Genomic DNA, 27870 nt, shown 5'->3' on the forward strand with positions numbered 1-27870 from the left:
ATGTCATTTTAGTTATTCTTACATTTTAAACACCGCTGCTTTTACAACAAAATGCTTTGATCCGAATATACCTTCTGCCGAAAACAGCGAAATAGAATCATCGGATACCACGTGACGAGGGAGGAGGTAAAGGACAATACATGTAATGTATTGTTTACTACTTACATTCATGTTTACTAAAATATTTTAAAAGCAAACTTATATGCCCTACTTCAGCGAAAATCTTAAGAACTTGGAAGAAAAGTTAATTTCTGTCAATCATTTAGAACCGATTTCATCTTCGATTTCAGAATTACGCAATCCAAACAATTTTCGTTGATTCTGCTTTTGTTCTTCGAGATTATTTCAATGTTGACGAAGCATTTGTAAACAACTCCTAGAAACAATAAACGTTATCTCTTTGACAAGTGCTGCTTTCGATTCCGACAAAGGAGTCATTCCATTCTTAAGAATAGTTCAATTACTGATAAGAAGGGACTTATCCGAAAGGGGTTTTCCCTAAGGATCAAGTAGGTTTGTCAGACCCTATAAAAACTAAGCTTTCTTTGATGCTTGTATAGTTCTGACTGAGGGAAAATTCCAAAGCGGTAAGTTAGTTCAGATTTGTATCCGTCTTGGGTAGCCTACCTTCTATCTATAGTGTTGCTCTGATAAAAACGAGCTGAAGTCTGCATCACATGCCTTCCTTTTACTCCAATTTAATGTAATTTCCCCATTATTGGCAATTTTAATGTGATTCAATTGTTTGCTCTCTAAATATCACCAACAGTGGACAAATTGAAACCAAATTTAAAAAAAAGAAAAGTCGACAAAACTTGGCGACCAAAAGACTGGCGATATATCGCCAGTCGTTTTTCGCCTGGCGTTTTTTCGTTTTTCGCCTAGTGTCCGACAAATTATAACACAACTTGAGTTTACATCGAAATTAACAATGATTTCCCCCAAAAAAGAGGCAAAAGACCTCCTTAGGAACATCCGAATGCAACCAAAAGGGAAGGTGCACAATTAGACCCCACTAGGAGTCTACGTACCAAATTTCAACTTTATAGGACATACTGTTTTTGAGTTATGCGAGATACATACGCACGTATATACGGACGTCACGAGAAAATTCGTTATAATTAACTCGGGGGATCATCAAAATGGATATTTCGGGTGTCTGTACGTTCCTAGGCATATATCCACGTGTGGTCCTGTTGAAAAAAAAACTCAACATTCATTCGGGGGTGAGAAAAATGGAAATTAAGGCCGATTTTTGAATGAAAATTTTTTTCGCGAATACAATGCTTCCTTTTTTGTAAAAGGAAGTAAAAATGCTTGACCTAGGACGACTTTTTTCCATCAAAATCGTCATCGTTTCAAAAGCTACGCGTATCAATGAACTAATTTCATTGTTTCTATTTAGAGTTTTTGTTATCTGTATGAGTTATTTTCTTTGCGTATATCAGAGTTTCCCAAACTGTGGTCAGCGGACCCCCGGGGGTCCACGGTGCTCTCCAGCTGAAACGTTAAATATAATTGAGATTCGAAGGATGAGTACCGATTTTTTAATTCAAAACGAAAGCACATTTATGAGGAATAAAAAAGTTCTTGCTTAAGCACATGCAGGACGCAGCAGCCTCCCCCACCCCCTCGGAAATGTTTTAAGTAAACAAACTACACTTTAATTAATTTTGTGTACATGACGAAGTTCATATTGTTACAAAACTATATTAAGTAAAATGCAAACATTGAGGCACATTTTTACTGCTGGAATATTATACTTCGACTAAAACATTTGCTCCAAAATTTCCAAGACTCATGTTGTAGAAGTTTGGTGATAATATTCTTATTCCTAATTGAATTTGAAATAGAATTTTACAGAAAGCCGTCTCCAGGTTGCATCCATGTCCTACACAGACGCGCATACATACACAACTATACACACACACGCACACATACACACGCATACACCTACACACACATACACAAACACATACACACAAAAAAACATACACACACGCATACATACAGACACTTACACATACACACACACATGCACACAACTACCCACACATTCATGCATGCACACAGACACAAACACATATGCCTACACACATACACATACCCCCCCACACACACATTCATACACATAACTACCCACACACTTATGCCAGCACACAGACACAAACACACATGCCTATACACACATACACATACCCCCTACACACAAACACACACGCCTACATACACGCACTCGTGATTGCGAAAAAACATAAATTCAAGATGTCAAAATTCAAATTATTATTATTATTTCTTTTTTTTTTTTGAGAAAGAAACAGCTAGCAAGGATTTTAAACCTTGGCCAAAAGACGATATATTTCATGAAAAACAAGTAAAGAAAAGCTTAGCGTGCGGTCTGATTTTAGAGTGCCAAACATCGAACACAACATTTTAGAAATAATGAATAACAGACAGATTTATCGCATTAGGAATTGAAACTGCTAGACTGTTTTTTGCTCAAAACGTTTGTTCTAAGTGCGTTGCTTGGTAAATTACTTCAATAGAATCAACACGTGACATCACGATTTGTAATGTTTGCTTGCAAGCGCTCCCTAGCAACGTTCCGAAATTAAAAAAATTAAGTCCTTAATTCGTATTTCTAGGCATCTTTGACAACGTTAAGGAAAGTGTGGTTCGGAGGCGAAAATTTTTCAAAATTGTAGTTCCAAAAAAGCTATTTTAGATGGTCTTGGGAGAAATGGGATCAAGGATTGTTTTTTGTTGAAACAGCAATAACCCTCAGTTTATTGTTATGTATTTTATTTATTTGTAGAAATTGGACGATATTTTTATAGGAACTTTGAATATGTTGGGGCAACGGGGGCTCTGCAGCAGGATCGCCAAGAACCATAGTGAGCCCTTTGTCAGTTGGTTACCGGGTCCTCCTCCCGTGCAAAACTTATAAAATTTATATTTCGTTCCAGGGACGAACCCGTAGTTCCCTACTGGACTACCATGGCATCTCGTCGGCCACTGTTCTGCAGCCCAATAGCCAAGGCCCGATTAAGATATTGGGCGTCTCTGGGCCAAATACTTTTTTGGGGGCCTCCAGTATTCAAACTTTATAACTTTAGCCGTTACCTAAAACAATTAAGGCTGAAGTAATTTCAGCCATCTGGAGGCCCCTAAATATCGGGGACCCTAGGCCACGGCCTAGTTGGCCTATTTAGTAATCAGGCCTTGCCCATAGCCCATCTCCTGGATTCGCCACTGATTCCATATTCCAGTCATACTTTGAAGTCATGGAAGAAAAAATATGCCAATTTGAGATAAGTATCTCGCATAATTGTTTTTAAAAAAGGAATGAAATGTTCGTAAAACGGAGCATTGATTTCGAATTGAATGATTTATTTGTTCAGATGAATGAACTAATCTCTCATCTGAAAATCTCATAAAAAAAAACCTCATCTAAAAATGCAAGTAAAATACCGATTTTCTTTTTTTGATTGAAAAAAAAAATGAAAATGTAAAAAAGAACGGTACTGTGCAAAAAAAGAAACCGAAACGACAGTTTTTCTGTCACAACGTGCAGTGACACATTCCTCCATCATCGTTATCAGAGGACAGATTAAACACGGCCATGAAAAAAAGGGAATTTCCCTTATAACTGGTTCGACTACTTTGTTTTCTCAAATAGTCCATCCTTGCACTTCGGCTCAGGTGGCTTTCAACCTAATTTGTGAGTATATCTACGCCGTTTCCTTTCGTTTTTTTTTTTTTTTTTTAGTTGCACTTACTTTTTGCTACGATTTCAAAAGTTAACGAACTTTTATTATTATTATTTCTGCCCTCATGATTCCTATTCCATTGATTCCATGCGAATCGCTGGATCTATCATTCTGTGGTTCCAAGTGGAATAACTAAAGAATTCCTACTTCGAGATACATTTTTAAAACACACAACGCAGAGAAGCGTTAACTAACCTCGCATTGCGATGACCTTAGGCACGTTTTCGCAGGCGAAGAGAGGGGAGAGGAGGTTTCAGGATTTTATTTTATTTTATTTTATTTATTTATTTATTTTTATTTATTTATTTATTTATTTTTATTTATTTATTTATTTTTATTTATTTATTTATTTATTTATTTGAGAAATCACGAATTGCTTGTTGTCCTCACTTGATCAAAGTTGATGTTGCTCTGATTTTCCAGATTGCCAGGCCGACGAGAATAAGTTTAACTCGTTGCTTTGATATTTATTAAGAGGACACATTTTCGTTGCCATGGTAACGAATCATGTTCGCCCATTCAAGGCTTCCCCTAAGCAGATTTTACTTTTAAAAGGGGGGAGGGAAGGGGGATAAAATAACTGTTTTTCAGGAAAAATATCAACACAGATGAAAACATACATTGATCTAAATGCTGCTCGTTCTCTTCATGATAAGTGTACTGGTGAATGATATCGGCCATAAGATCGTTATCTTTAATAACCGCATCGTAATAACCATTTCTTTTTTTACGGATGCGTCTCGTATTGCCTATTCTAGAAAATCACCAGTATAATACGAATTTCTTGGCCATTTACATTCCGTTCCATTTGCAAAAACAAGAAGCCCAACGACTAGGCGTCCTATCGGAATTCGTGATTGCAAAAAACATAATTGAATTCAAGATGTCAAAATTCAAAATAGATGTTTTTTTTTTTTTTTTTTTTTTTTTTGAGAAAAGGAAGGGGGAAAAAAGGGAAGAAAGAAATTAAAACAATGCTTTTCGTAAACTGCAAAATCTTAATTAGCTCGTTGAAAATCATTTAAGTTAAGGGTTTAGCCAGAGAGACTAGTTGAGGGTTTAGATCTTCTGAGATTGAGTATGGTATATTTACCGAAATGGATTTCAGAATTGTTATCAGATGAATTTATCAATGTTAAAACACAAAACGTTTTAGCTTCTTTGATTTTTTATTTATTAATAATTATTATTATTTTGTTAGTATTATACATTATTCAACAAACTATCAATACGCTGTTAAGTTAAATGTGGATTAAATTCTTTGAATGCAAATATTGTGTTAACATTTTAATAATTGAAATAACAGGACGAAGCTTGGTAATCCAGTGATTGAAGCTTCGGATTCCGAATCTGAAGGTTCTGGATTCAGAAACCGCCGCATTTAAATACCCACTTGCGTGCACGTTACATTTATATTCAGGAGACCAAGCGTCCTATGGTCGGTCGCGAACATTTACCACGGATGCAGAGTTTCTAGAGTGAAACCGTCAAGTATCGTGGTGCTGCCATCTATCGAGGCTATGTCAGACTATTAGGTGACCCCAATTTCTCAGGAGCCGCTCCTTTCTTCTCTAAACCCTTGGTTACTACGCTAACATGACTAACAAGTGACGTTAATAACAGAAACACCACGAGGTAAATTGGAAACTATGGATTCAACAAGGTGTCAAATCTAATATCTCGTGAACATCGCGCATCAGAAACGGAAGCACTAAAACGGTTATTGCGGTCGACTGTTTGACCACGGATTGTATGTAATTTGGCAATCGGCCAAGTTAAGACGATTGCATCGAAAGAAATCTATCAGGGAGAAAGAAAAATAATGATGGTATTTTGATGCACGCGTGTTATAATGTTACTAGCGCGAAATTAATTTATTGCATTCTCTAAGTTGAAAAAGAGAGGAAACAAACAGAGTTTTTATGGAAACAACAACAAAAATAAAATAATAGTTTAAAAAAACTAAAAAAAACACGCTTTCGTAGCAAAATGAACTAAAAAGTGAAAAATAATCTTTGGATGATAGTAGTTGACCAATCACTTAATTTTAATGTAATACAAAAAAGCGTGGGGTGCTGTCTATTTGCATTTTTGCTTGGACAACAAATGGAAGAAATTCAAGACAACTGATAAGAAGCACCCCACGCTTTTTTGTATTACATTAAAATTAAGTGATTGGTCAACTACTATCATCCAAAGATTATTTTTCACTTTTTAGTTCATTTTGCTACGAAAGCGTGTTTTTTTTAGTTTTTTAAACTATTATTTTATTTTTCTGTCTTTTAGTCTGATGTTGGAGAATTATTAGGCAAAACTGCAATTACTTCTTTTCGTAAAAGTCTTAGTTAAGACAAGGGCATCCCGATGGGAAGCTACTGTGAGTCATCGGTTTATGTTTGCGGAAATCATATTTATATTACTTTGAAAATTTGAGATGCATTTGAATAAAAGTTTTGTTGAACAATGGTCTGATCAGCAATGAATTTCTAATTGAAGGCTCACCTAAATTTTGGCATGAAATTAGTTAAAAACAATTATATTTCATGTTCTAAATACCTTGGAACATTGGAACAGATTTTGTCAGATGCAGAAAAATAAAAGGTTTTTGTAGATATTTTTAAATAATTTTTGCGAGCATTTTTTAATGTATTTTTTAAAATTTTTCCTTTTTTACATTGTTGACTTTATGCCAAAATATTGATTAAAATTGGAGGAAACTAACAATTAAAAGAGTTGATTAAAATTGGAGGAAACTAACAATTAAAAGAGTTAATTAATTAATTTGATTATAGAATATTGCGTTGTCATCGGATCTGAGGTCGCGTGCCAAATTTCAAAGGAATCGGATCGCAGGAAGGGGGCGAAATTTGAGCTGCAAGATTCCGTTACAAGATACATACATACATACATACAGGTGAAGCTAATAAAAGCGTGTTAATAAATCTTTACTAATATTATAAAGAGAGAGGGCGGATTTTTGTGTGTTTATATGTTCGAGGTAATCTCCGGAACCGCTGCACCTATTTGAAAAATTATTTCACTATATGGAAGGTGTAATAATCGGTATCTTGAGTTTAAATTTCAGGTAAAAATCTTACCATTTTCCGATTCTTTCTGGGCGTTTGCATCTTTTGACTTCATGAAGAGTTATTAAAATTGACTAAAAAATTCACAGTACTATCAAACGAAAAAAAAATTCAATATATTAACAAGTACTATTTACAAATTCAAGGAACAAGCTTTAAAAATCGGACTGCATTCAAAAATCATTTTCGTTGTTCTAACGATTCTATTCATTTTTTATCTCAATCAGTTCACTTCAAATCAGAAAAGCGGTGGGCGAAAGGAAAAGTTCAAAAAATAAAAGTTCAAGGCTAACCTTGATCGCGACATCCTCCCACCTTGAGCTCTTCACCTATGAAGAACTCAATCTGCTGCGGAGCCTAGTCTCTTGGGTTGTTTTACTATTCGTCCACTTCGCGTTACCACTGGTTCCTGGATCTTCCGAGTAGTGGTTTTATCTCTCAAAAGTGTACCTTCATCGTTTTCTGTTATTTCTAAACTGTATACACGTTGCACAGGACGTGTGACAATTCCGGACTTAGTTTTTATGCGGACAACTCTGACAATGCCATCCTTGCCTGGTAGGGCTTCAAGAATTCGTCCAAGTGGCCATTGCAACCGTTTTAGGTTGTCTGATCCTATGAGAACAATTTCGCCTACAGAAGGAGACTAAGCTTCTTTTGGACATTTTCTTGCATGTTTCAGCTGTCCAAGGTATTCTTGTCGAAATCTCTTTCGTAGATCTTCACGTACTCGTTGTAGATATGAATATCTTTTTTGCAAGTAGGTGACATCTACTATATCGATATCAGGTACGCCGCATTCTCTGGTTTCTTGGAGGAACATGGAAGGAGACAGTGCAACCAAATCATTTACATCTTCTGACAAGTACGTTAAAGGTCTCGAGTTTATCAGGCATTCGATATCACATAATACTGTGTTCAGCTCTTCGTAAGTCAGTGAAGCTTGACCTAAAACTCGACGCAGAATTTGCTTTATCGTACCTATCAACCGCTCCCACCATCTGCCCCACCAAGGGGCTGAAGGTGGTATGAACCTCCAGGTTATTTTCTTCAGCGACGACTGTGATTCTATCTTTCCCCAATCTAGTTTGCTTAATTCATTGTGAGCTTTAACGAAGTTGCCTCCATTATCGGAATATAAACTTTCTGGCCTTCCTCGTCTAGCAATAAATCTTCTTAACGCTTGGAAAAAGGCTTCTGCTGTTAAAGAGGTTATCAGTTCTATATGCACCGCACGATACACAGCACAAGTGTAGAGAACTATCCAGGCTTTCGTTCCGTCTCTCAAGTATAACGGTCCAGCAAGATCTGTGCCTGTGATTTCGAATATTGTTGCATCTCTAACTCTATCCTCAGGTAAAAGAGGGCATTTCGGTTCTGAATGGGTCACAGTGAATCGTTTGCATCGTACACATGTCGAGATAGCTTTTCTAACCGTTTTCCGGTTCTGGAGAATCCAATAGTTCTCTCTGAGATGATTCATCAGTGCCTGAACTCCAGCATGTCTAAGTTCTTGATGTTTACTTTCTATGAGCATGTTTATGATTCGGTGTTGCGATGGCAAAATTATTGGCAATCGAAAATTCTTTTTATCTTTTCTTCTAAGAATTCTCGTTTCTACTCTTAGGAGACCATTTTTATCAAGCACGGGATTAAGTTGTCTAATTCGTTGTTCATTGGTTCCTTCTGGAAATGATTCTCGTTGTACCATCTTTAGCAAACTTTCTTCCGCATTTTTCATCTCCTGTACACTTAGATTTCCTTTTTGTTTAGAATTTTTAGACTTCGAATTCAAGTAGAACCTATAAATCCATCCAATGATTCTAATGAGTCTCGGATAATTTGAGTATCTGTGAAACATATCTTCGCTTTCCACATTGACTTGGGTATTTATCACAGCACTCCTTCGCTTTTCTCGAGAAATTTCTTCTTCGTTGAAAACCAAATCAAATTGTGGCCATTCGTCTTCATTCTTCTTTAACCGAATTGGGTTCTCCCACCATTTCATTTTCAGCAACTGTTTAGCTGGGTAGCTCCTGGAAAGAAGGTCGTCTGGATTCTCAACCCTTTTTGCTTCTTTAGCGTCTTCTACATCAGAAGAAAGCGACTGGTTAGCTCGGCCTTCTTGCTCAGGATCAGAGATGGGTAATTTTTCATCGAAATTCTCGGGATCAGAGATGGGTAAATTTTCATCTAAATGCTCAGGATCAGAGATGGGTAAATTTTCATATAAATGCTTAGGATCAGAGATGGATAAATTTTCATCCAAATGCTCAACACTGGCATCATTTTCGTGCTCAACAGATGTAACTATTTCCTCTTTAGAAGGCGTATCATTTTCTTTATCTTCTTCCTCATCTATGCTTTCTTCTTTCTCATCTATATTTTCTTCTTTCACATCTGTTTCTGTTTTAGTATCCATCAATTCTTCGGCAGGAGTAACAGGTTTTGCACTTTCTTCTGAAGCATCCATTTTATTTGATTGCACGTCATCAACTTCCACCGGATCTTCATTAGTGGTCTTTTTTACTTCAGTTTCATCTTTTTCAGATTCAAAGCCATCTTTTATTTCTTTTTCTTCCATGTCTTTTTTAGCGATCGGACCAGTAATACCTATTGCATCTAAGTTCCACATTTCTGGAATGGTAAAATCTTTCATAAATAAATTCGTTACCACCATTGTAGAATTATCATCATGATCGTCAAATGGCACCTTCCCCATCAAGGTCCATCCAAGATGTGTTCCGACAGCTACGAGTCCACATGGCAGAACAATGACTTTTCCAGTGAGAAGCTTACCTGCTACATCAGCTCCAATTAATAAATCTATGTCTTCAGATTCGATTACTTTTGGAATCAATTGATCCGTCAAAATTATATTTCTTTTATTCAATTCTTGCGTTCCTGGATCTAGCTTCAAAGTTGGTATTTTAGAACATATTTTTTCTTGGTCAAGTACTTCAAAATTGCAGTGATATTCTTTGTTAATACTACTGACTAATACTCTGTATCGGTAATGTTCTTCTGTGTGTTCTTTACCACCAAACAAATTATGTATAATTTTTTCTTCTTTAAGGCGATCATACTGCATTTCTTCAGCTACTCGTTTACTCAGATATGACCGTTGGGAGCCAGAATCAATAAGACATCTCACGATTTTCCCTCCCTTGTTGCCTCGTAATCTGACGTACAAAGTCTGTAACAGAATGTTGGGACTACAAGTGCGGTTATTTAGCACTGTGTCACTGATAGCATTTTGACCGTCATTCTCTTTCAGCACGTCTGTTTTTAATTTATCGCGCTCTTGGTGTTTATTTTCGTTGCACATTATAGTTGCATGTTTTCCATTACATCGTTCACAATTGATTCTAACTTTACACGTTCGAGTTCTATGACCCACTTTAAGGCAGCAAAAACAACAGCCCTTTTTCATTAATATCTTCTTTTTATCATCTAAATTCATTTTCAGCACATATCGGCAAGCAGATGATTCATGATTTTTCTTCTCACAAAATACACACGTGTTTGAATTTGTGGAACCAAAAAGTCCGACTGCAGTTGGCTCTACTTCCCCTCTACTCTGGCGAGGTGGTGAGGAATGTTTCTTCATTCGCTTCGAATCGAAGCTGAAACTTTCTTTCGCTAAGGAAATTCTTTCTTCCCCTTCAACCTCTGTTTTCAAAAAATTCATTAGAGAGGTCAATTTATTTAATTCTTTAGTATTTTCATTTTTTAAAGACATGCTTCTTTCCCATATTCTAATGATATCTTCTGGTAAACAACTTTCAACTAATGGATACAAAATCGAAGCGTATTTATCGGAAGTAACACCCAGGGAATTTAATGCTCGGATATGTGATTCTATTTTATCATATAATTTGGCCAGATGCATCTTCTTTTGACCCATTGAATTTGTCAGCACTAGACTCAATAATTCTCTTATAGAAACTTCAATAAGCAAGTCTTCCCTACCAAATCTGGCAGTTAAACATTCAATTGCTTGTTCGTAATTTTCCGCAGATGGGGGAAACGAATCAACGAGTTCCCTGGCACGGGAGCCTTCTACAGTAGCTTGAGTTAAATAAATAAATTTATCTTCAGGTGCTATATTTACGTCTTCATGAATTTTTCTGAACTGACTCCAAAAACCGAGCCACTCCTTAATATCCCCATTAAATTTTTTCAACTCTACTCGCGGTAACTTAAATCGGCGTTTATTTAACTCCGTTTCAGTCACAACAGTTGAAATTTCATTATTAGTACTGCGCAGCATTTTTTCAGCTTTCGTTCTAAGTCGTATGAATTTTTCTTTGTACGACTCATACACATTATATTCAACATCAAAATCCTCTTGAGCACAATCAGAATCATTAGCTAATATTTCATGAATTTCTTTTTCTTTCATATCAAGTACACACCATTTCTCACTCAACTGGTTAATTAAGACTTCTATTTCATCTTGACTACAATCTGTAGCTTTTAAGTATTCTTCCAGTTGGCTAGCGATTCTCGAAAAACCACTTCGTAATGGAGTGCGTAATTTCTTCAAACTCTCCATCATTTATATTAAGAAAAAACTATCTTGATCAAATACTATTAGTTTTTTAACTTAATTGCAAACGCCCACCTGGGGGCGCCAAAAAATGTAATAATCTGTATCTTGAGTTTAAATTTCAGGTAAAAATCTTACCATTTTCCGATTCTTTCTGGGCGTTTGCATCTTTTGACTTCATGAAGAGTTATTAAAATTGACTAAAAAATTCACAGTACTATCAAACGAAAAAAAAATTCAATATATTAACAAGTATTTACAAATTCAAGGAACAAGCTTTAAAAATCGGACTGCATTCAAAAATCATTTTCGTTGTTCTAACGATTCTATTTATTTTTTATCTCAATCAGTTCACTTCAAATCAGAAAAGCGGTGGGCGAAAGGAAAAGTTCAAAAAATAAAAGTTCAAGGCTAACCTTGATCGCGACAGAAGGTGCCTTCTTACTGAGTAACATAGGCTATAATTCGAAAAAAATCCGATAAATAGTTCTTTTTTTTATTCAAATTTAGGCCCAAATTTCACGTAAATTGCCTATTATTGGCTATTAAAGGAGTAAAAAATTGCTTGCACATATTAATATTATACAGCGTTGAAAAGGGTAGAATTTTCCGCGTTCTAAACAATTTGTTTCAATGCTCTTACTTAATTACGGCGGGAGTAATTTGCGTTTTTAGCTCGAACTTTTTTAGGCATTGCTGAAATTTAGGCACTACTTTCTTCATTAAATTTATCAATAAAAAGTGAAGGAATTGTCCCACAGTTTTCTTTTTGACAGCATTGGAAAAAGCGAGATTTTTTACTCCAGATCTCTCTCGACCTGTGGTCGAAAAAATTAGCTTCTATCTTCAAAGGAAAAAAAGTTACAAGCGTTTTTAAATCAATTTCGAAATTAATGTCATTTTGATTCAGGTTGTCAACCATTTTATTTTCGCGTTTCCACGGTTACGCTTTTTGAATCCATTCCTTATTTTGCATTTATTTTCTGAAACTTATTTTACTTCGTGTTTCCATGGTTACGCTTTTAAAATCCATCTTTCGCATTTTAATTTCTTAAAAGTATTTTAATATCTCGTCATTGTTTGGAAGGGTAATTTTGCATGGTGTTTTTTTTTTTCTTTTAAGTTATTCTTTAAGTTATTAAGTTCTTCTTTTAATAATTGTTGAATATATGTCACTTGACACAATTTTTGTTCTCAAGATAGACCGGGCAAAGCCGGGCAACGCAGCTTTTAATATATAAAGATTTGAAAGCTACTGTTAATGTGATTTTATACCTTTTGGTTTGTTTGGCGAAACATTTATTATTGACAAAGAAAAAAACATCCGCTTCACTCGCAAAAGGGCTGGATTCCGGTAGCGTGGTCGCTTGGCATGTTAGGCGCTGAGCAGTTCAGTCTAGGCTTATCGTTTTAAGGCAACCGTTAATGTGATTCGTTGTTTTGGCGATTTGTTTTTGAAAAAAAAAAGAAACTTTTGATTTGTTTTTATCCCAGTGAAATATACGACATTTTCTTCTTTTTTTTTTTTTTTTGACGATGATTTTTGAATGTTCCACGGGATGTTTTTTTTTTTTTGTTTTGTTTTTGTTTTTCGTTAGACGGATGGATTATGATAGCGTGGTTGCTGGGCAAGTTTGGCGATAAACAATAGAGCTCCGAAAATATTTTTACATTTGAAAGATATTATTTGATGTCTTTTTTCATTTACTTGGTGAAATATTTTAAATTGCAGTAAAAACCGCTTCACTCGCAAAATAGAATTTTAAAGCAACTGTAAATCTAATTTAATGATTTGACGAAAAGTTTTAAATTCCAAAGAAACTTAAATAGTTTTTTTTTTTTTTTTTTTTGAAAAGGTGTTTACGCATTTTATGCAAAGAAAAACGATCATTTCACATCAGAGGGGGAGGGGGCGGCATTTTTTTTTTTTTTTTTAATTCAACGGACTTCCATTAAATTTTTAGCACGGGCATCGCTGTGCGGGTACTGCTAGTAAATAAATAAAATAAAATGTTTTCATTTCGTCAAGAAATGTAAACTCAAAATGGTAAGCTCAAAATTATGTAGTGAATAATATATCAATCAATTTTTGTAGTAAGAATACAGATCGAATATAGTTTAGATTTAAAAAAAATATTGTCTTGAACGAATTGTCATTTGTGCAAAAGTGCATATAAATGATTAGGAGGCAAAAGCTACCATCCCTCTAAACTAATAGATGCGTCCATTTCCGCCTATAAACCGGATATTAGCCTTTCCATATAATCGGTGGTCAGACAATACAAGAGGTGAACCTGAGAGCTTTGTGAAGGCTACACAGATCCTCATCACAGCATTACGATGCTGCCAGGTTAGATTTGCCTCAACAAAATAGAAATATTTGACAAAAAAAGCCTGTACAGTTATTATGTTAAGAATATTCTTGAGTACACATTCTCTTGTAAAAATTCAACCACTCATGTCTTTCGAAACCAACAGCAAATTGAAGAAACCAAAAAGCTTTTATGATCATTCTGAATCGTGAAAGCTAGGAATAAGTGTCACATTTCACATATTTTTATTTGCTCTGATTATTCTGTGGATTTTCATAAAAGTAAGATTTAGTCTTACCAAAATATGTAAGCATTGCTCTCGAAATCAGTGCTTCTCTACCTGTGGTCCGTGCGCAATTTTCATGTGGTCTGCGAACAGTTATCGAATAATAATCTTTATCAATTAAGTTGCAGTGAAATTTAATGAAGAAAGCTTTTGATTTATCTCATCTAACCTAATTTAAAAGCGATGAAAACATTATTTCTGTCGTATGTGGTCCGCTTAGGATATTTGGAAAGGGACCATGTGGTCCACAGTAGTGAAAAGATTGAGAATCACTGTTGTAAATGACCAATTTTATGTCACAAGGAATTGGCTCATAAAAGGCAGAGTTTTCAAAGGAGTTTTAGCAAACTTTTAGAAAACTTGACAGAAAAAGAGATATATTCTATTAAAATATGTGCGTAACTGTGTGGCTGTCTGTCTTTGTGGTTGTCGCTTGTCTGTAACCTCATCTCTTCGAGAACGAACGAGAGTTGAGCATCGAACCAGGTATCGAAAAATTTGAAATTTTTTGGCCAACCCGTGTAGAGTAGATTGATTGCATATTTGCAGGGTTTTGATTGGCAGAGATATTAATTAAAACGTTAACTAACGTCGTTTCGCTATTTTGTGCGTTTTAAGGTTTTACGACGTCAGGAAGATGGCAGCACCAACGATTCCGACTCTAAATTGCTGCCGGGATAATAACGATTTAAAGACTTTTTGACGTGTGTGATTTATTTTTCAAGCTTGTGCGTCGAAGTGTTGATGTTGTTTATCCTGTACTGTCCGATCATCACGAGAAAAGCCACCGCCGAAATGTCTTGGCCTGTCTACTGCTATAGCAACGAGGAGCGTCTCATTTTTCCAAGGGAAGCTTTATGTTGGAAAACCCGTACGACTGCACAAAGGCGAGCAGACGAGTGGCGAAATGGCGCCAAAAAGCCTTCCTGCTAATCCTTGCAGAAAATGAACGAAGTCCGTTTCTATGGTAGTAGACGGGCTCAGACTTGACGGCGGGAGCTTTTCTCGTAAAAGACAGACAATATTCAATTATTAATGTATTTCAAGCATTTAATTACGCTTTGGACCCATGTTTGGTGCAGAAAATTGGCAAGCGATTAGTTAAGACGATCCTACCTGAATGAGCCTAACAGGGGAAAGAGGAAGAATTGATGCGCATGTTTCGTTCATTTCGATGTGACTCTGCATTGAATTCGGCTAACTGGCATCCTTGCCCACTAATAGATGCGTCCTTTTCCGTCTGCAAATCGGATGTTTGCTTTTCCATCTCATCAGTGGTTTAACAGTATGAATAATAGGGTGTTTCAAAAATACATGTAAAAAAAAAAATTGTCCTAGATAACAGGACACCCCTCAATATTTTTAGACTTGTGGATAGTAATGTACTTTAAGAATTTTAGCAACCTATTTCAACTGAAAGATTGTGCTCAACCCCCTCCCAACTTCATAGGTGGGAGGAAGGAAGTTAAAAAAATACATTGAACTCAAACAACAATGATACATATTATAATATACACGAGTAGCATGCATATACATTGCAATAAAATAATTATTTACGAAAAAACAGCTGGAGAAATTAAATGTTCTAAATTTGTGGCATTTTCTATGCTACGGCTAATGTTAAATGAAGGGGTCATTGAGCACCGTCTTAAAATTTGAGTATGAAGCTAAAACTTTTATAGGATAATGCTATTAGTAAGTCTAAAAAAAAAGGGGGGGGGGTGTCCTGGACTCTAGCTGAAAAATTTTTTTTTCGAACCAAAGCATGTTGTTTTACTTTTGTATTTTTCAACAATATATCTGCAAGCAAAATAATATTGTTTTACCTTTTCTTCACAGATAACTCAGCCCGACATTTGCTTGCAAGATGGCCTCCGTTTGTACCATCCCAGTTGTGCTCTTTGGATTGCTTTCTATAGCTTTCGCCGGATCACCTTGTCCACCACGGGAAAACATCTACCCGTGCAGCTGTGTCAGCCTCCCCCAAGGCAAGAACGTGCAATTCACCATCGTTACTTGCCACAAGATGAAGGACACAGACTCTTTCGTCGCCATTTTTTCTACCCTGAGGTAAGTGAGGACACCTGTTTCTATCGCCAGTTTTTCCACTATTCTGCTTTTTTAGGTGGCTTAAAGGGCGGATCAGCTTTTAATTGGATTAAGTAGTCATTTAAAGAAGCGCTACACTCTAAGAAAATTCTGAAACATCGCATATTATTAACGGGCAACATTCCGGGATGTCACAGGTTTGCATCAGTTTCCTGAGAAAATCAAGCACCGTTATAAAAAGTGTCATGAATGCAGATTTCACTGTTGTGAAAAGTATTATTAGCTACCAGTATGAAAATATATTCAGCTTCTTTTAAGGTGTTTCGCCGTCAGCTCTGTTACGGTTCTCCCAAATTGACTGACACCAGAACAAGTACGAAATGCACTCAATGCGGTAGATTTGCAAGATTTTTAAGCAAATATTTGCATGCGATTCTGCCTTAGCCAAATTGGTGTAATGATTAATTTACGTTATTAATGCAGATATCTGGCGGTGGGTAGCCTTCAGATGTGGATTTACAGTCTATTCAAGGGGGTGGCGGTTGAAAACCGTAAAAGCCATATTCCTCCTCTCAAACCCGTCATGTAGGGGAGGGGGAGGGCAGGGATTGTCCCCCTCTTTAACCTTTCTTTAAAATACCAATCACCATTATCGCACCTCGCGAACTTAACACCCCCTTGCAGTGTCGAATCTTCCCTTTGGGGGTTGTTACCCCCAGGGTTGGAAACCACTGTTCTAACTTAAGTCATAGCAAAATGTACTATCATACCAGTATAGTGTAGTCCATGGAAAAAAAAGATTGGAAGGCACATATAGAAATATAAAAATTACTGAAGTTCAAAAAAGGGGGGAGGGACGAGCTTAGGTTCAAATGAAAAAGTGGGTAACGCTGTCCATCCTCGACTACACTAACTGTCTAAACATAATTTAAAGCAAATTTGTGGAATGTACTTGATTGAAATTAGTAGCGATAGCTAGTAATTTCTTCAATTCTATATTATTGGTTTCAGAAAATGACGGTCATGGAGGGGGCGGTCGCCCCCCCCCCCAGTAAATCCGCCAATGGTAGCCTTAGTTGATAAAGCATTGAACTCCAAACCGGGAGGGGGGGTCTCAGTTTTGGAGCTCAATGCCGCCAAACACCCATCGAGTACAAGCGGAGTAAGTTCTCATTAAATCCGTAGATCCGAAAGTCCTCTAGTCGGTCGTTAGCAGATACCATGAATGCAAAGTCGCTGGAGACTATCCTTTTCAGAACTATGCTTCAATTAAATTGTGGAGGTGGTGCAGCTGTCAATCGAGGGTTAACCAAAGTCTAACCCATATGCATTCGGGGTCCACCATCTCAAGAGCCGAGTCTTTGTGTTTTGAACCCATACTCATTACGTGCATGGGGCTTGGGTCTCCGAATTGGTATAAATGAAAACAACAGCAATACAGATAAAGCTTGACCACGGAGAGATGGCGGATTACCTTGAAGCGGAAACATTATTTGTAATAGGTAGAATCAGCCAGAAAGCGCCGAGTAATAAGAGGCGCGTTCTCGCTGATCCTATCTACGTATTATAACTACGTATCCTATCTACGTATGTATATTTCAAAATTGTACTTAAAAAAATTATTTATATGTTTTTCTTCAAATTGCAATTAACCTTAATTATGTACACAAAATGTTGATTTTGATGGTATTACTGTATTTTGTTAAAATTTCAATCAAGTTAGCTGTAGTTCCGGGTTTCTTAGTTGAGTGGCGTTGGAAAGTCACTCCACATCTCCCACAAAACCGAGAAGGTCTTCTTACCATTTGGGGGAGAAGTGGAGGAGTTGTCTTCAGTAGCCTATCTACGTATTACAAAGTAATAAAAAACAACCTATTACAAATGTTTCTACTTCAAGGTCCTCCCCTCTGCCATCTCTCCGTGGTCAAACTTTAATGTGTATGAGCGTGACTCAAGACGTTTCTGGTTTTGACCTTTCCTGATTTAATTCATTGATGATCATCATCTTCTACAAGGATTAGGCACATAGCCTGTTCCGGTTTCTTGGTCGCCCCACCGCTTTCTGGGCCTACCACGGTCTCGTTTGCCCCTTGGTCTGTAATAAAAGGCAGCTCTTGGAAGTTTCCCTCGTGCCGTACGTCGAACATGATTTTTCCAATCGTTACGATATGCCATTATTTTTCATTGAGGCTGAATATCTGTAATTCCCTTCGAATAGATTCATTCCTTATTTTGTCTAGGATAGTGCTTCTCATTGAAGATTGTGTCCCCTTTTCGTTTCACAGGTCCATGCAGATTGATCACTTCTACCTGTTCGATTCCTTCTGGGAGCCATCCCTTCTGGGCACTCCAGAGGCAGAGAACAAGCAGGTGCTGCCTGCCGATTGGCTCACTCTCCTGAGGATCAAGGAGTTGGAGATCGTAGACACCACTCTCTCGTCCTGTTTCGCCTGCCATGGATCTCTCTCATGCAGAAACGGTGTCACTACAAGGTGAGGAAACTTTGATCCGCTTTCATCCTTCACGAATTAACAACAATACTGACGTCATCTTTTTATTTTTAAAAAGTAACAATAATATGGTATAGAGCCGCTATATAGACAGGCCGACGCATCAGCTTAAGTTTAGCCATTTTGGATCGGATTTTTCATTGTTGCACTGCTTGGGTTACCACAGCACAGTATCGAGTTTCGCCAAATTTGCCGAAAATAATACTTTATTTAATAAACAATTCTCGTGCCGCTAATAATCGCTCGCATTTAACAATCACCAAACGCGAACAATTGCCAGAAAAGACAACCGATCAAACTCGCGCTCCGATCCAAAAAGACTGATCTTAGATGCGTCGACTCGTATATATAGGGGCCTTAATATGGTAGTTTGAGACAATCATCATATGTGGCAACGAAATTTACGTAACGTAATGTTCGTAAATGAGACGTTCAGAGCTAAAGTGGACCAAGCCAAATGCATTTCATCCGCTTTAACTCTGAATGTCTCATATGAGAATAGTATTAGTAAAAGTGTCCATCGGATAGATGCAGCTTTCGATACTTACGTCACCTTTTCCTTTATTCCCCACCAATAATAAAATGGCGATTTGCAGCAATTATCATATACGTTTACGAGCAGCTGTCATTGGGAAGTTTCGTCGTGACGGCTGCTTGCATCCTGTTGCTATTTTTTTCATATTGACTAATGGTTACCTTTGACTTGAAATAGATATGCACATGTTTTTCAATCCCTGTATCACAACTTCGTTCTCTCTCACTCTCACGTAGTTTCCTCACAAAAGGATACGTATATTTTTGAGGGAGTTGAAGTTGAGTGTTTTCGATTATTAAGGAGGCTACGCAAGCTGAAGTTTGCTTAACAAGCATGCTTGTGCAAGCAAACTTTAGCAGGTGTAGCCCAATTTTTTGCTTGTATGAACAATTTACTTGATCTAAGTTATCCGACCTAACGCTGAAACTTGCTGGTCCAAGTTCGCCAGAGGGTGTACCTGTACAGACACTTTTGATCGTATCGACTCGTATTGAAAATGCGCTCAATGACTTTGTATATCAATGTCTCAAAAAACCTTAATAGCGTTCCTCAGTGGCTTCAAATTTCGACTACTTTTCATTTTATAAAAAACTGGAGCATATGTAGGACAGTTTTGCAGAAGCAGCATATTCAAGCGAACAGCTTGCTTGGGAAAATTTCGTTACATACGCTCAAGCTTACTTGTCCAAGAATGCTTCAGCGTTTATAGACACTTTCAGTCGTGCACTCGTGTTAAAAGTGAGTTCGATAGCTCTATATCTACAGGGTGCTCCAAAAATAAAGGTGGATTCCAAAGGGCATATTTCTAAAAGTAAAAATAATACAAAACCGATTTTTTTTACATATTTAAATCACTCTAAATACGTTCCATGTTCTCTTCTTCTGACTCTTGAACAATATCTTGCATGTACTGAAATTCCTCCCATGCACGCTGGAGCCTGTACGCAGTCACCGAAGCAATTGCTGCAGTGGTCCAATTTTCCAGTTCGTTAAAATTACCAGTTGAGGGGGGTATAACCGCAGTATGCTATATATAGTATCCCTCCTTCCATTAGTACCCCTCCACATCTCCACATGGTACTAGGTCTGGAGACCTAAGGGAGCCAATCGTAGAGTGCTAAATCACCTCTCTCTTGATCGCCCTTTTGACTAACTTAATCATGAATAACAAGTCGGGTGCATATGATACTACGCAGACACATCTTGAGATAGCCAATGTAAACTTTACAATTCGTTCTTTCATTCAAGTTCTAACAGCAAGGATCCAGAAAATATTCAAGGAGGGAGCGATTGTTTTCAGATTTTTTTAATTAATTAATTAATTAATTTATTTATTTATTTATTTATTTTTTTTTTTTTTGAAATTCCCTAACCTCCGCACAGTAACATCATGGAAGATCGTCTCAAATTACGCTTTTTTTTTTTTTTTTTTTTGAACTTCCATTTCTAAAACATTCTGGTGGAGTGTATTAAACACCATCCCTCACCTTGATGTCATCAAAGGTGTCCTATAGTTGCTTTTCTGGGACTTCAATTTAAAAAACTTTCTAGGAAAAGATCCCAAACACCATCTACCCATCTAATATCTAAAATTGTATTTTGAGAACTTCGAAAAACATCCTGTACAAAGTCCCGATCCCTATCACTACAACTGCGCTTTCAAGACTACAATTTCGGGGGGGGAAATGCAAGGGAGAGCCCTCTTTTTCGTAACATTGTTGAAGATCGTCCAAAACTACGTTTTTGGAATTTCTGTGTCGAAAATATGCCTAAAGAAAGTCCCCGCATCTTGGCTCAAGGAGAAGGCGATCGCACCATCGCGCCTCCCTTGTATCCGTCCTTGTCCACTACAGAGCTTCAGGTCTAATATGTCCAAATCTCTGGTCTTATGAAGCCTCACCATTCTCTTTGAATCACCCTTCATTTCTATCCCTGTCACTAGGTTCACGGCCGTGAACAGCTCCAACTCCGAGAAAGTGTGCACCATCTGCGGCACGGGCAACAGCAAGTTCTCGTGGACAGGCTGCATGAGCAAGCTGCAACACTTCCACTTCAGCCACAGCAAGCTGTCCGTCTTGAGGTCGGATTTCTTCCCCATCCCCATGAACCAGCTGGTGGTCCTCAATCTCACCCACAACGAGATCATCAAGGTCGAGGCCAACGCCCTGGCCAGGCTCCCCAGGCTCGTGTCTCTGGACCTGTCCCACAACGCCCTGCAAGCCATAGAGAATCTGTTCAGCGATCAGTCAACGAGACTTGAATTTCTGGATATCAGGTGAGATATGCTTCTTGACCCAATGCATGGCCCCACTTAATTCTTATAGGTCATGGCGATCGCTGAAACCCATGGCAACAAAGAGGGCGCTACAGGGCACCGATGTTTCCATTACTTTGCCCAGGGCCCGACAAACTAAAAGTGAGGCCCTAGGCCCACAATAATTTGGAGGCCCCCTGAAGACTCTCTAGCGAGATACAGTGGTTAAAGGTTTGGTCCCCGACAAAATTCATTTTTGGGACCTCTTTGTCTATCCCAGAATTACGTAAATAATTAACCATGTGCATTTATGAATCCCTTTAGGGCCCCTCATAGTTGTGACATGGTAAATTCATTAATAGCAGAATGAATAAAAGTTCTCTTTTAAGGAAGTTTTTTGCGATTAATAAGTTATTAATATTATTTTTAATTATTATGCATAATTCTTTGGAAAATTTGAGGCCCTTTAGGAAGATGGGGCCCCAGGCCCAGGCCTAGTTGGCCTGTGCTATAATAATCAGACCCTGACTTTGCCATTAATTGATGGATGCATGGGTTCCCAGTGGCACCTCTTGCGGTCAAAATGGGCGACGTCCAATCAAAAATATAAACAAACTTTGAAACATTGATTATGATTGGTGGATGCATAAGCTGCATTGAAACGTCGACATTGATTGGTGGACGCATGAGCTGCATCGGTTTAGCACAGAAAAGTCAAAAGCTGTCAAGGCCCGTAAGCATATTTAGTGGGGCCATGCTCAATGTTAGTGTGTTTGACAGTTCAAGATCCTCTAACGTGGTAAAATGCGCCAGACGGAGTTTGTTTCACTTCTGTTTTCAATGAAATACACCCATCTTCCTGTGTTACTATGGCTCAACATTCGTTACTGATTGCAGAGGTAAGTTTAAAAAATATGCCCTCCACATTAAACATTAGCTCCTTATGCACCTATTAAGTTACTAGAAAATTGCCCGTCCAGGTAGGACGGATGAAAATTGCTTCTTCATTTGAACGAATCAATTGCTTGTTGGTGATATTTTAATAGCTGAAATTGTCACCCTAACTCCAATGGATTAACCCAAGTAGATAGAACTCCTCCAGTAGATAGCGTTCATTGTTGACCACTTTTTCGTTTCTTCAGTCCCCTAAAATTAGTCTTACCAGTAAAATAGTTAAGTTGCCGGATCCAGTTCGACCTTGACAAAATAAACTACTTTCCTGCATGTCAAACATTACTCAAAAAAGTATCAAATTATCATGGTGTGGCGCGAGTTTCATTGTTGGTGACGTCAGCGTTACTCGATCATTGGCTATTATATATATGAGGATATACTTGCAATAACTGAAAATGATTTCTGTTGGAATGTCAAAGTTGAAATTTATGGTAAAACTTCTTTTCCTGTTGACGATAAAGTTAGGTTTCGCATAGCGCACTGATAGTAGATGTATGTTGCATACGACTCCAGAATAAAAATTTTGTTACTTTCGCAACAACCTTCACAATGCTGCAAGGATCGGATAAGGTTTGTCCCAAATATAGCATAGCGAGACTTTACCTCCTAGTTGGAAAGGTTTGTCCGTAGCAGTCGTTACATGCACATTAGGATTGGCATTCGATTTCGATTTCGATTCTGAGTCACAACTGACTACAACTGTATTTATGTCGAGGACTGCATACTAAGTGCCTTGCCTCCATTATTTTTTTTATACCGATAGATGGCAGCACCATCACCGGATCAAACAGTTAATGAGAATTTAGAACTAGACCAGGATCTAATAGCTACCTGGCGCTAGCACCCCCAGAGGTATCGTTTCACTTGGAGGACATTGAGACCACGAGCATATTTAACGTCACCCAGTCCCCTTTAATGACGACGGTGGGTCTTCAACCATCGAGGTTCGAACTCAGGACAATCCGGCCCCGAATCCGACGCTCTACCGATCGGGCTACCACGGCCCAGGATTGGCATTATGAGTTAAATTCAAGGGCTCTGAGGGGGTGGCCTTGATGTGCTACGGCTCTAAAAGTTTCCCCTGTTTCCAGCTATAACATGATCAAGACACTGGGTCCGAATCTGTTCCGATCTGTGCCCTCCCTCAAGCGACTCCACGCGGACAACAACCTGATCGTCAGCTTGAAGCAGAGCGACTGGAAAGATGTTCCATCCACCCTCCGGAATATAGACCTCAGGGGTGAGTGTGCTTTTTCCGTTCTAGTGTCGTTTCAACCAAAGCAGCGGGCAAAAGGTTTTCTGAAATATTTTGAATCTCTTTTTGACTGTTAAATATATTTCGCGATCAAGGATTACTTGCTTGGAAGAACAGTTCTTTCTGCTATAACAACCTTAATACGCGTAAAAAGAGTTCCATGTTTAGAAAATTAAAATTTGATGAAATTCCCCAGTTCTGCTCTTTTTTTTTTTACTTTGAAAAAAAGGCACTTTGTAACCCCAAAACATATCGTCGCCTCATTCCTGGGATTAGATGTCTTACTGTTGCTCTGAGGTAACGATATGTCTACAATTCTTATTGCTATTTTTGCAATTTTAACGTTTTTTATTGCTATAATTATTATTATTTATCACTACAATGCAAATTCTAAGGCAAATCGCATTCCATTAGTAATAAAAAAGATAAAAAATGATTTTTAAGATGTCAAATTTGATTTCAGTTCTAAATTTTAAAAAATTGCTGTTCGGTTTTCCTTTTTGGCAACGATTAAAAAAGGAAGTAATTGTCTTATGGAATAAATGTGTAACCTATAATTCTATTACTGCTGTGAAAATTGAATAAACCTGGGGGGGAAATTATTATTTTTAATATTATCAGGTTAAAATTAGTACTTAGTAAATAACTGCATAAAAACTGCTGTCACTTTGCCTAATCATTAATATTATTAATTTTTAATCACAAATTACAAAATTTTATTTTGGGGTAGTTTTTGACTTTAATTCGATTCCATAATCTGTTTCTTCTACATTTGTACTTAAATATATAAGAGGGAAAAAAGGAAAAAGCGGGGGGGGGGGGGGCGATAACGCTCATGTGTTAATGGATTGAATGTACTGACAGTTAATGTCCATTGCGAGAACGACTGATATCATTTTTACATAATGATTTTTTTAACTCTCGAAAATGGAGTAAGAGCCCATGAGCGTCAGACCTACGTCATAGTATAGAGGCAGAAATTGTTTTATGCGTAAGCGCATCACAGCAGGTAAGAAAGGTTCGCCATTATTTAAGCTGAGTCGCGCAGGTTTTGACGGGAAGCAGGTAACAAAAGTTGCGTCAAAAACGGAGTTATTCCATGTCAAGTGACCTCGTCGTCTCCACCCGACCATTTCCGATTTGAACGAAATTTTATAGAGGTGCATGCCTTTGAAACTATCCTATACAAATTTTCAGCTTCCAAGACCCAATTCCTGAGGATCTAGGATCGATTAAAAAAAAAAAAAAAAGGCGGATGAAGCTTTGAGAAATGAATTGCCATTTTCTGCACGGTTCTCCAGGTGTGTTCCCATCAGGCCATACTCTATATACGCCGTATACTCTCAAACATTTTTTAGACACATAGCGTATATCCTCAAGCTTCAATAAATTTTCGTATTAAGTATATGATTGCATACAAATATTGCGCGTAGTGGATTACTGGGAGTATACCCTCAGAAAAATTGATGGGAACATCACTGCGGTTCTCCCATTAGAGATCATTTCGGAACCCACTTTTTTTTTCTTTTTGAGGTATCCTATATCCTCATGAGATTTGTGTCTTGAAAGCTGAAACTTTGCATAGGTTTGCAAGGGTGGATTCAGGGGAGGGTCAAAGGGTCAGTTGACCCCCCTGTGACAAGAAATTTATTATGATTACTATTAAACCTCAATATTCTAGATTAAAAAAATAATAGTACATGAAGTCTATGCTAACCTTTTTTTGCTTAATTCTGTAAGCATTTCTTCTCAGCTGGTTATAATTCAAAGGATTGAATGGGTTTGTTCACTGGGCTATTGCTATTTTCAGTTTTTTGTTCATTTTCAAAAGAGCATCATCACTTTAATGAGCTAAACGTTTTTTTCAGAGCACTCGCCATACATGTAGTGTGTTGTGTATGCTTTTTCGAACTATTTTATAGTAGTAATCTCATATATTCAAAGCTTGCGTTAAGGTGACCACCCTATGTGCCTAAAGAAATATGACTTTTGAGGAAAATTTGAGGGAATATGATCCGTGGCGCAGGTTGAGCCATTGAAAAATTTAGGTGAAGAGGGTAATGTGAAAATATGTTGGTATCAGCTGGGGGGGGGGGAGTGCTCCGTAGCATATGATGGGTGTGCCATCTCCCTTGGGGGAATGGACAGGGACACCGCTGCTTAACTGATACTTTCTTAGGTAAGAGGTATAAAGCTGGCCATTTAAACTTGACCCCCCTTACAAAAATTTCTGGATCTGCCCCTGTAGGTTAGTTTTAAAGGCATGTCTCTGAAAAATCCTTCAAATCGGAGATGGTTGGCCGTGGACCACCAGGTCACGTGACATGGAATGAATCTATGATGTTTAGTTTTTGTAGCAATTTTACGCACCTTTGCTACCTGTTTCCTGCCGAAGCCAGCGCGACTCAGCTTCAATTATACCGAACCTTTCTTATCTGCTGTGATGTCCTCACGCAGAACAATTTTGGGTCTTTATACTATGACGTAGGTCTGGCACACATGGGCTCTTGAACTATAATATTGACTTGCAGAAAAGTTGGCTCGTTCCGTTCTGGGCGAACTTCTAGTTTCAATGTTCCCAAACTGTGGCTCATCTAACAGAAATACCTATATCTGACGAGGCCATGTGTCTTTTCCATTACAGATAACCCCCTACATTGCGACTGCGACATCCGTTGGATCAACACGACGTTCCACATCAACGTGGTCCTTCAGGGAGTGTGTGCCTCCCCCGAGGACTACGAGAACTCCCAGCTGAGGAGGGCCTCCAGGCTCCTCAACGAGCGCTGCGACGAGGACGGAAATATTGGCACGAGACCCCCCAAGACCAAGTTCAAGCTCTTCTGAAGCCTTGTGTCCATTCCCCCGAGTTTCAGTAACTGCGTAGAATAAAGAGTGAAACGGAAAAAACCGATCAAAACAACGAACAAACCGTTACGAAGTTAGGCTAGAAACAATAAGATAAATTGGCGAAAAAATGGATTTATTCCCGTTAGAAACTGTAGATTTTTTAATTGGTAATATTCTGCAACTACTTGCCAACCCTAGTATTAACCACCACGTTCTGGACGCTATGTCCACTGGTCGTTCTGTCTCTCGGACGTTTTGGAGGTGGACGTTTTGGATTCGGACATTCTATCCGGCTCCCACATTATTCATATTTCTAACGGACTTTTAAATAAAACAAGAAACTATCAAGATTAAAAGTTCCCTTAAAAGAAAAACGACTTTTGAAAAAAAAAAAAAAAAAAACATATACAATAATCCTCTAAATAGGATTAAATATCATTCTGATCGTACTACTAGTATTAATCAAATATGGCGGTAGTAGGAAAGTGATGGGGAGGGGGGGGGGAGGCTGTCGTGATTTCATGTCAGTATTCAAAAAGGGGCGAAGAGACTGTAAGGTTGCGAACCCCTGCGCTAAGGTTTTTCGGGGTCTTTCTAAGCTTATGTATGTTTTTTTTTTGTATGAACTATATGTGAGACACCATCTGTCATATTTGTTGATTATTCATTTAGTTCAAAATTTAGCTAGATATCAGAAATGTATTGTTCATTTTTCACAAGAGGGCACATCGCCACGCCACCTCGAACGCATTTTACGCAGGGGTGATCGGTACGCAATCCACGCGCTTCTAAAGGAGACAACCAGACAGCCTTAACTTGGGTGCCTTCTTGGGAAAACGGACAACAATCACCTTTTAAAAAGTGTCATTTATCGCATATGTACATTAGACTAATAAAATATTTATTCTCTTTATCAAAAAGTGCAGAGCTCTTTTTTCTTTCTTCAGAAAATCAGTACTTTCTGGTGTTTTTACTTAAAAATGTCACAACATCTTGTTTTATATTTCTTTCCGATACTTCAGAAAGAACATTCTTGCAAATTGTTGAACGTTCTGATTTAATGCTCTGGCGCATTCAAAAGTTTGTATTTCACGTGCCACACCAATTCTTATCTGGTTCGTTATTCGACAAATAGCACATACTGATAGAAAAAAGCTTATCATATTTGCCTTGAGTTGGTTGTATCAAACACATGCCCCCCCCCCTAACTGTATCGATAAGTCAGCGTGATAAGAGAAATTAACTCAGTAATTGAAACTGATTAGCAGCTTCAGTAGCTTTGTTCCTAATTCTGGCCGGGTTTTAAATGCAACATATCAATTCTAAGAGAGGAATAAACGATTCGAAGAAAACTTAATCCAACCGCGGGACCACATGACCCGGGATATAGGGGTAATGACACCGGGGCTCGTGCGTCTCCTTTCAGAAACGAGCTGATGTGCGCATCACATGACTTC

General features: G+C 37.9%; 2 protein-coding genes across 3 annotated transcripts; one reads left to right on the forward strand and one right to left on the reverse strand.

Moving 5' to 3' along the window:
- Positions 1-543: 543 nt before the first annotated feature.
- LOC129217699 (toll-like receptor 9) lies at positions 544-27333 on the forward strand. Of its 2 annotated transcripts, none has more exons than XM_054852033.1 (6): positions 544-587; positions 15846-16076; positions 18341-18547; positions 21043-21375; positions 23400-23548; positions 26208-27333. In XM_054852033.1, the coding sequence occupies exons 2-6, from the start codon at positions 15874-15876 to the stop codon at positions 26408-26410; spliced, it is 1095 nt and encodes a 364-aa protein (XP_054708008.1). In that variant the 5' UTR covers positions 544-587; positions 15846-15873; the 3' UTR covers positions 26411-27333. The 2 variants fall into 2 exon arrangements, with proteins under 2 accessions (XP_054708008.1, XP_054708010.1); XM_054852035.1 differs by having other exon boundaries at positions 557-587; positions 15855-16076.
- Positions 7503-9578, reverse strand: LOC129216824 (uncharacterized). The gene has a single exon (XM_054851040.1). It carries the CDS (start codon positions 9576-9578, stop codon positions 7503-7505), a length of 2076 nt encoding a protein of 691 aa, XP_054707015.1.
- Positions 27334-27870: the final 537 nt, after the last annotated feature.

Source organism: Uloborus diversus, chromosome 2 (genome assembly GCF_026930045.1).
Source record: "Uloborus diversus isolate 005 chromosome 2, Udiv.v.3.1, whole genome shotgun sequence".
NCBI classification, from domain to species: domain Eukaryota; kingdom Metazoa; phylum Arthropoda; class Arachnida; order Araneae; family Uloboridae; genus Uloborus; species Uloborus diversus.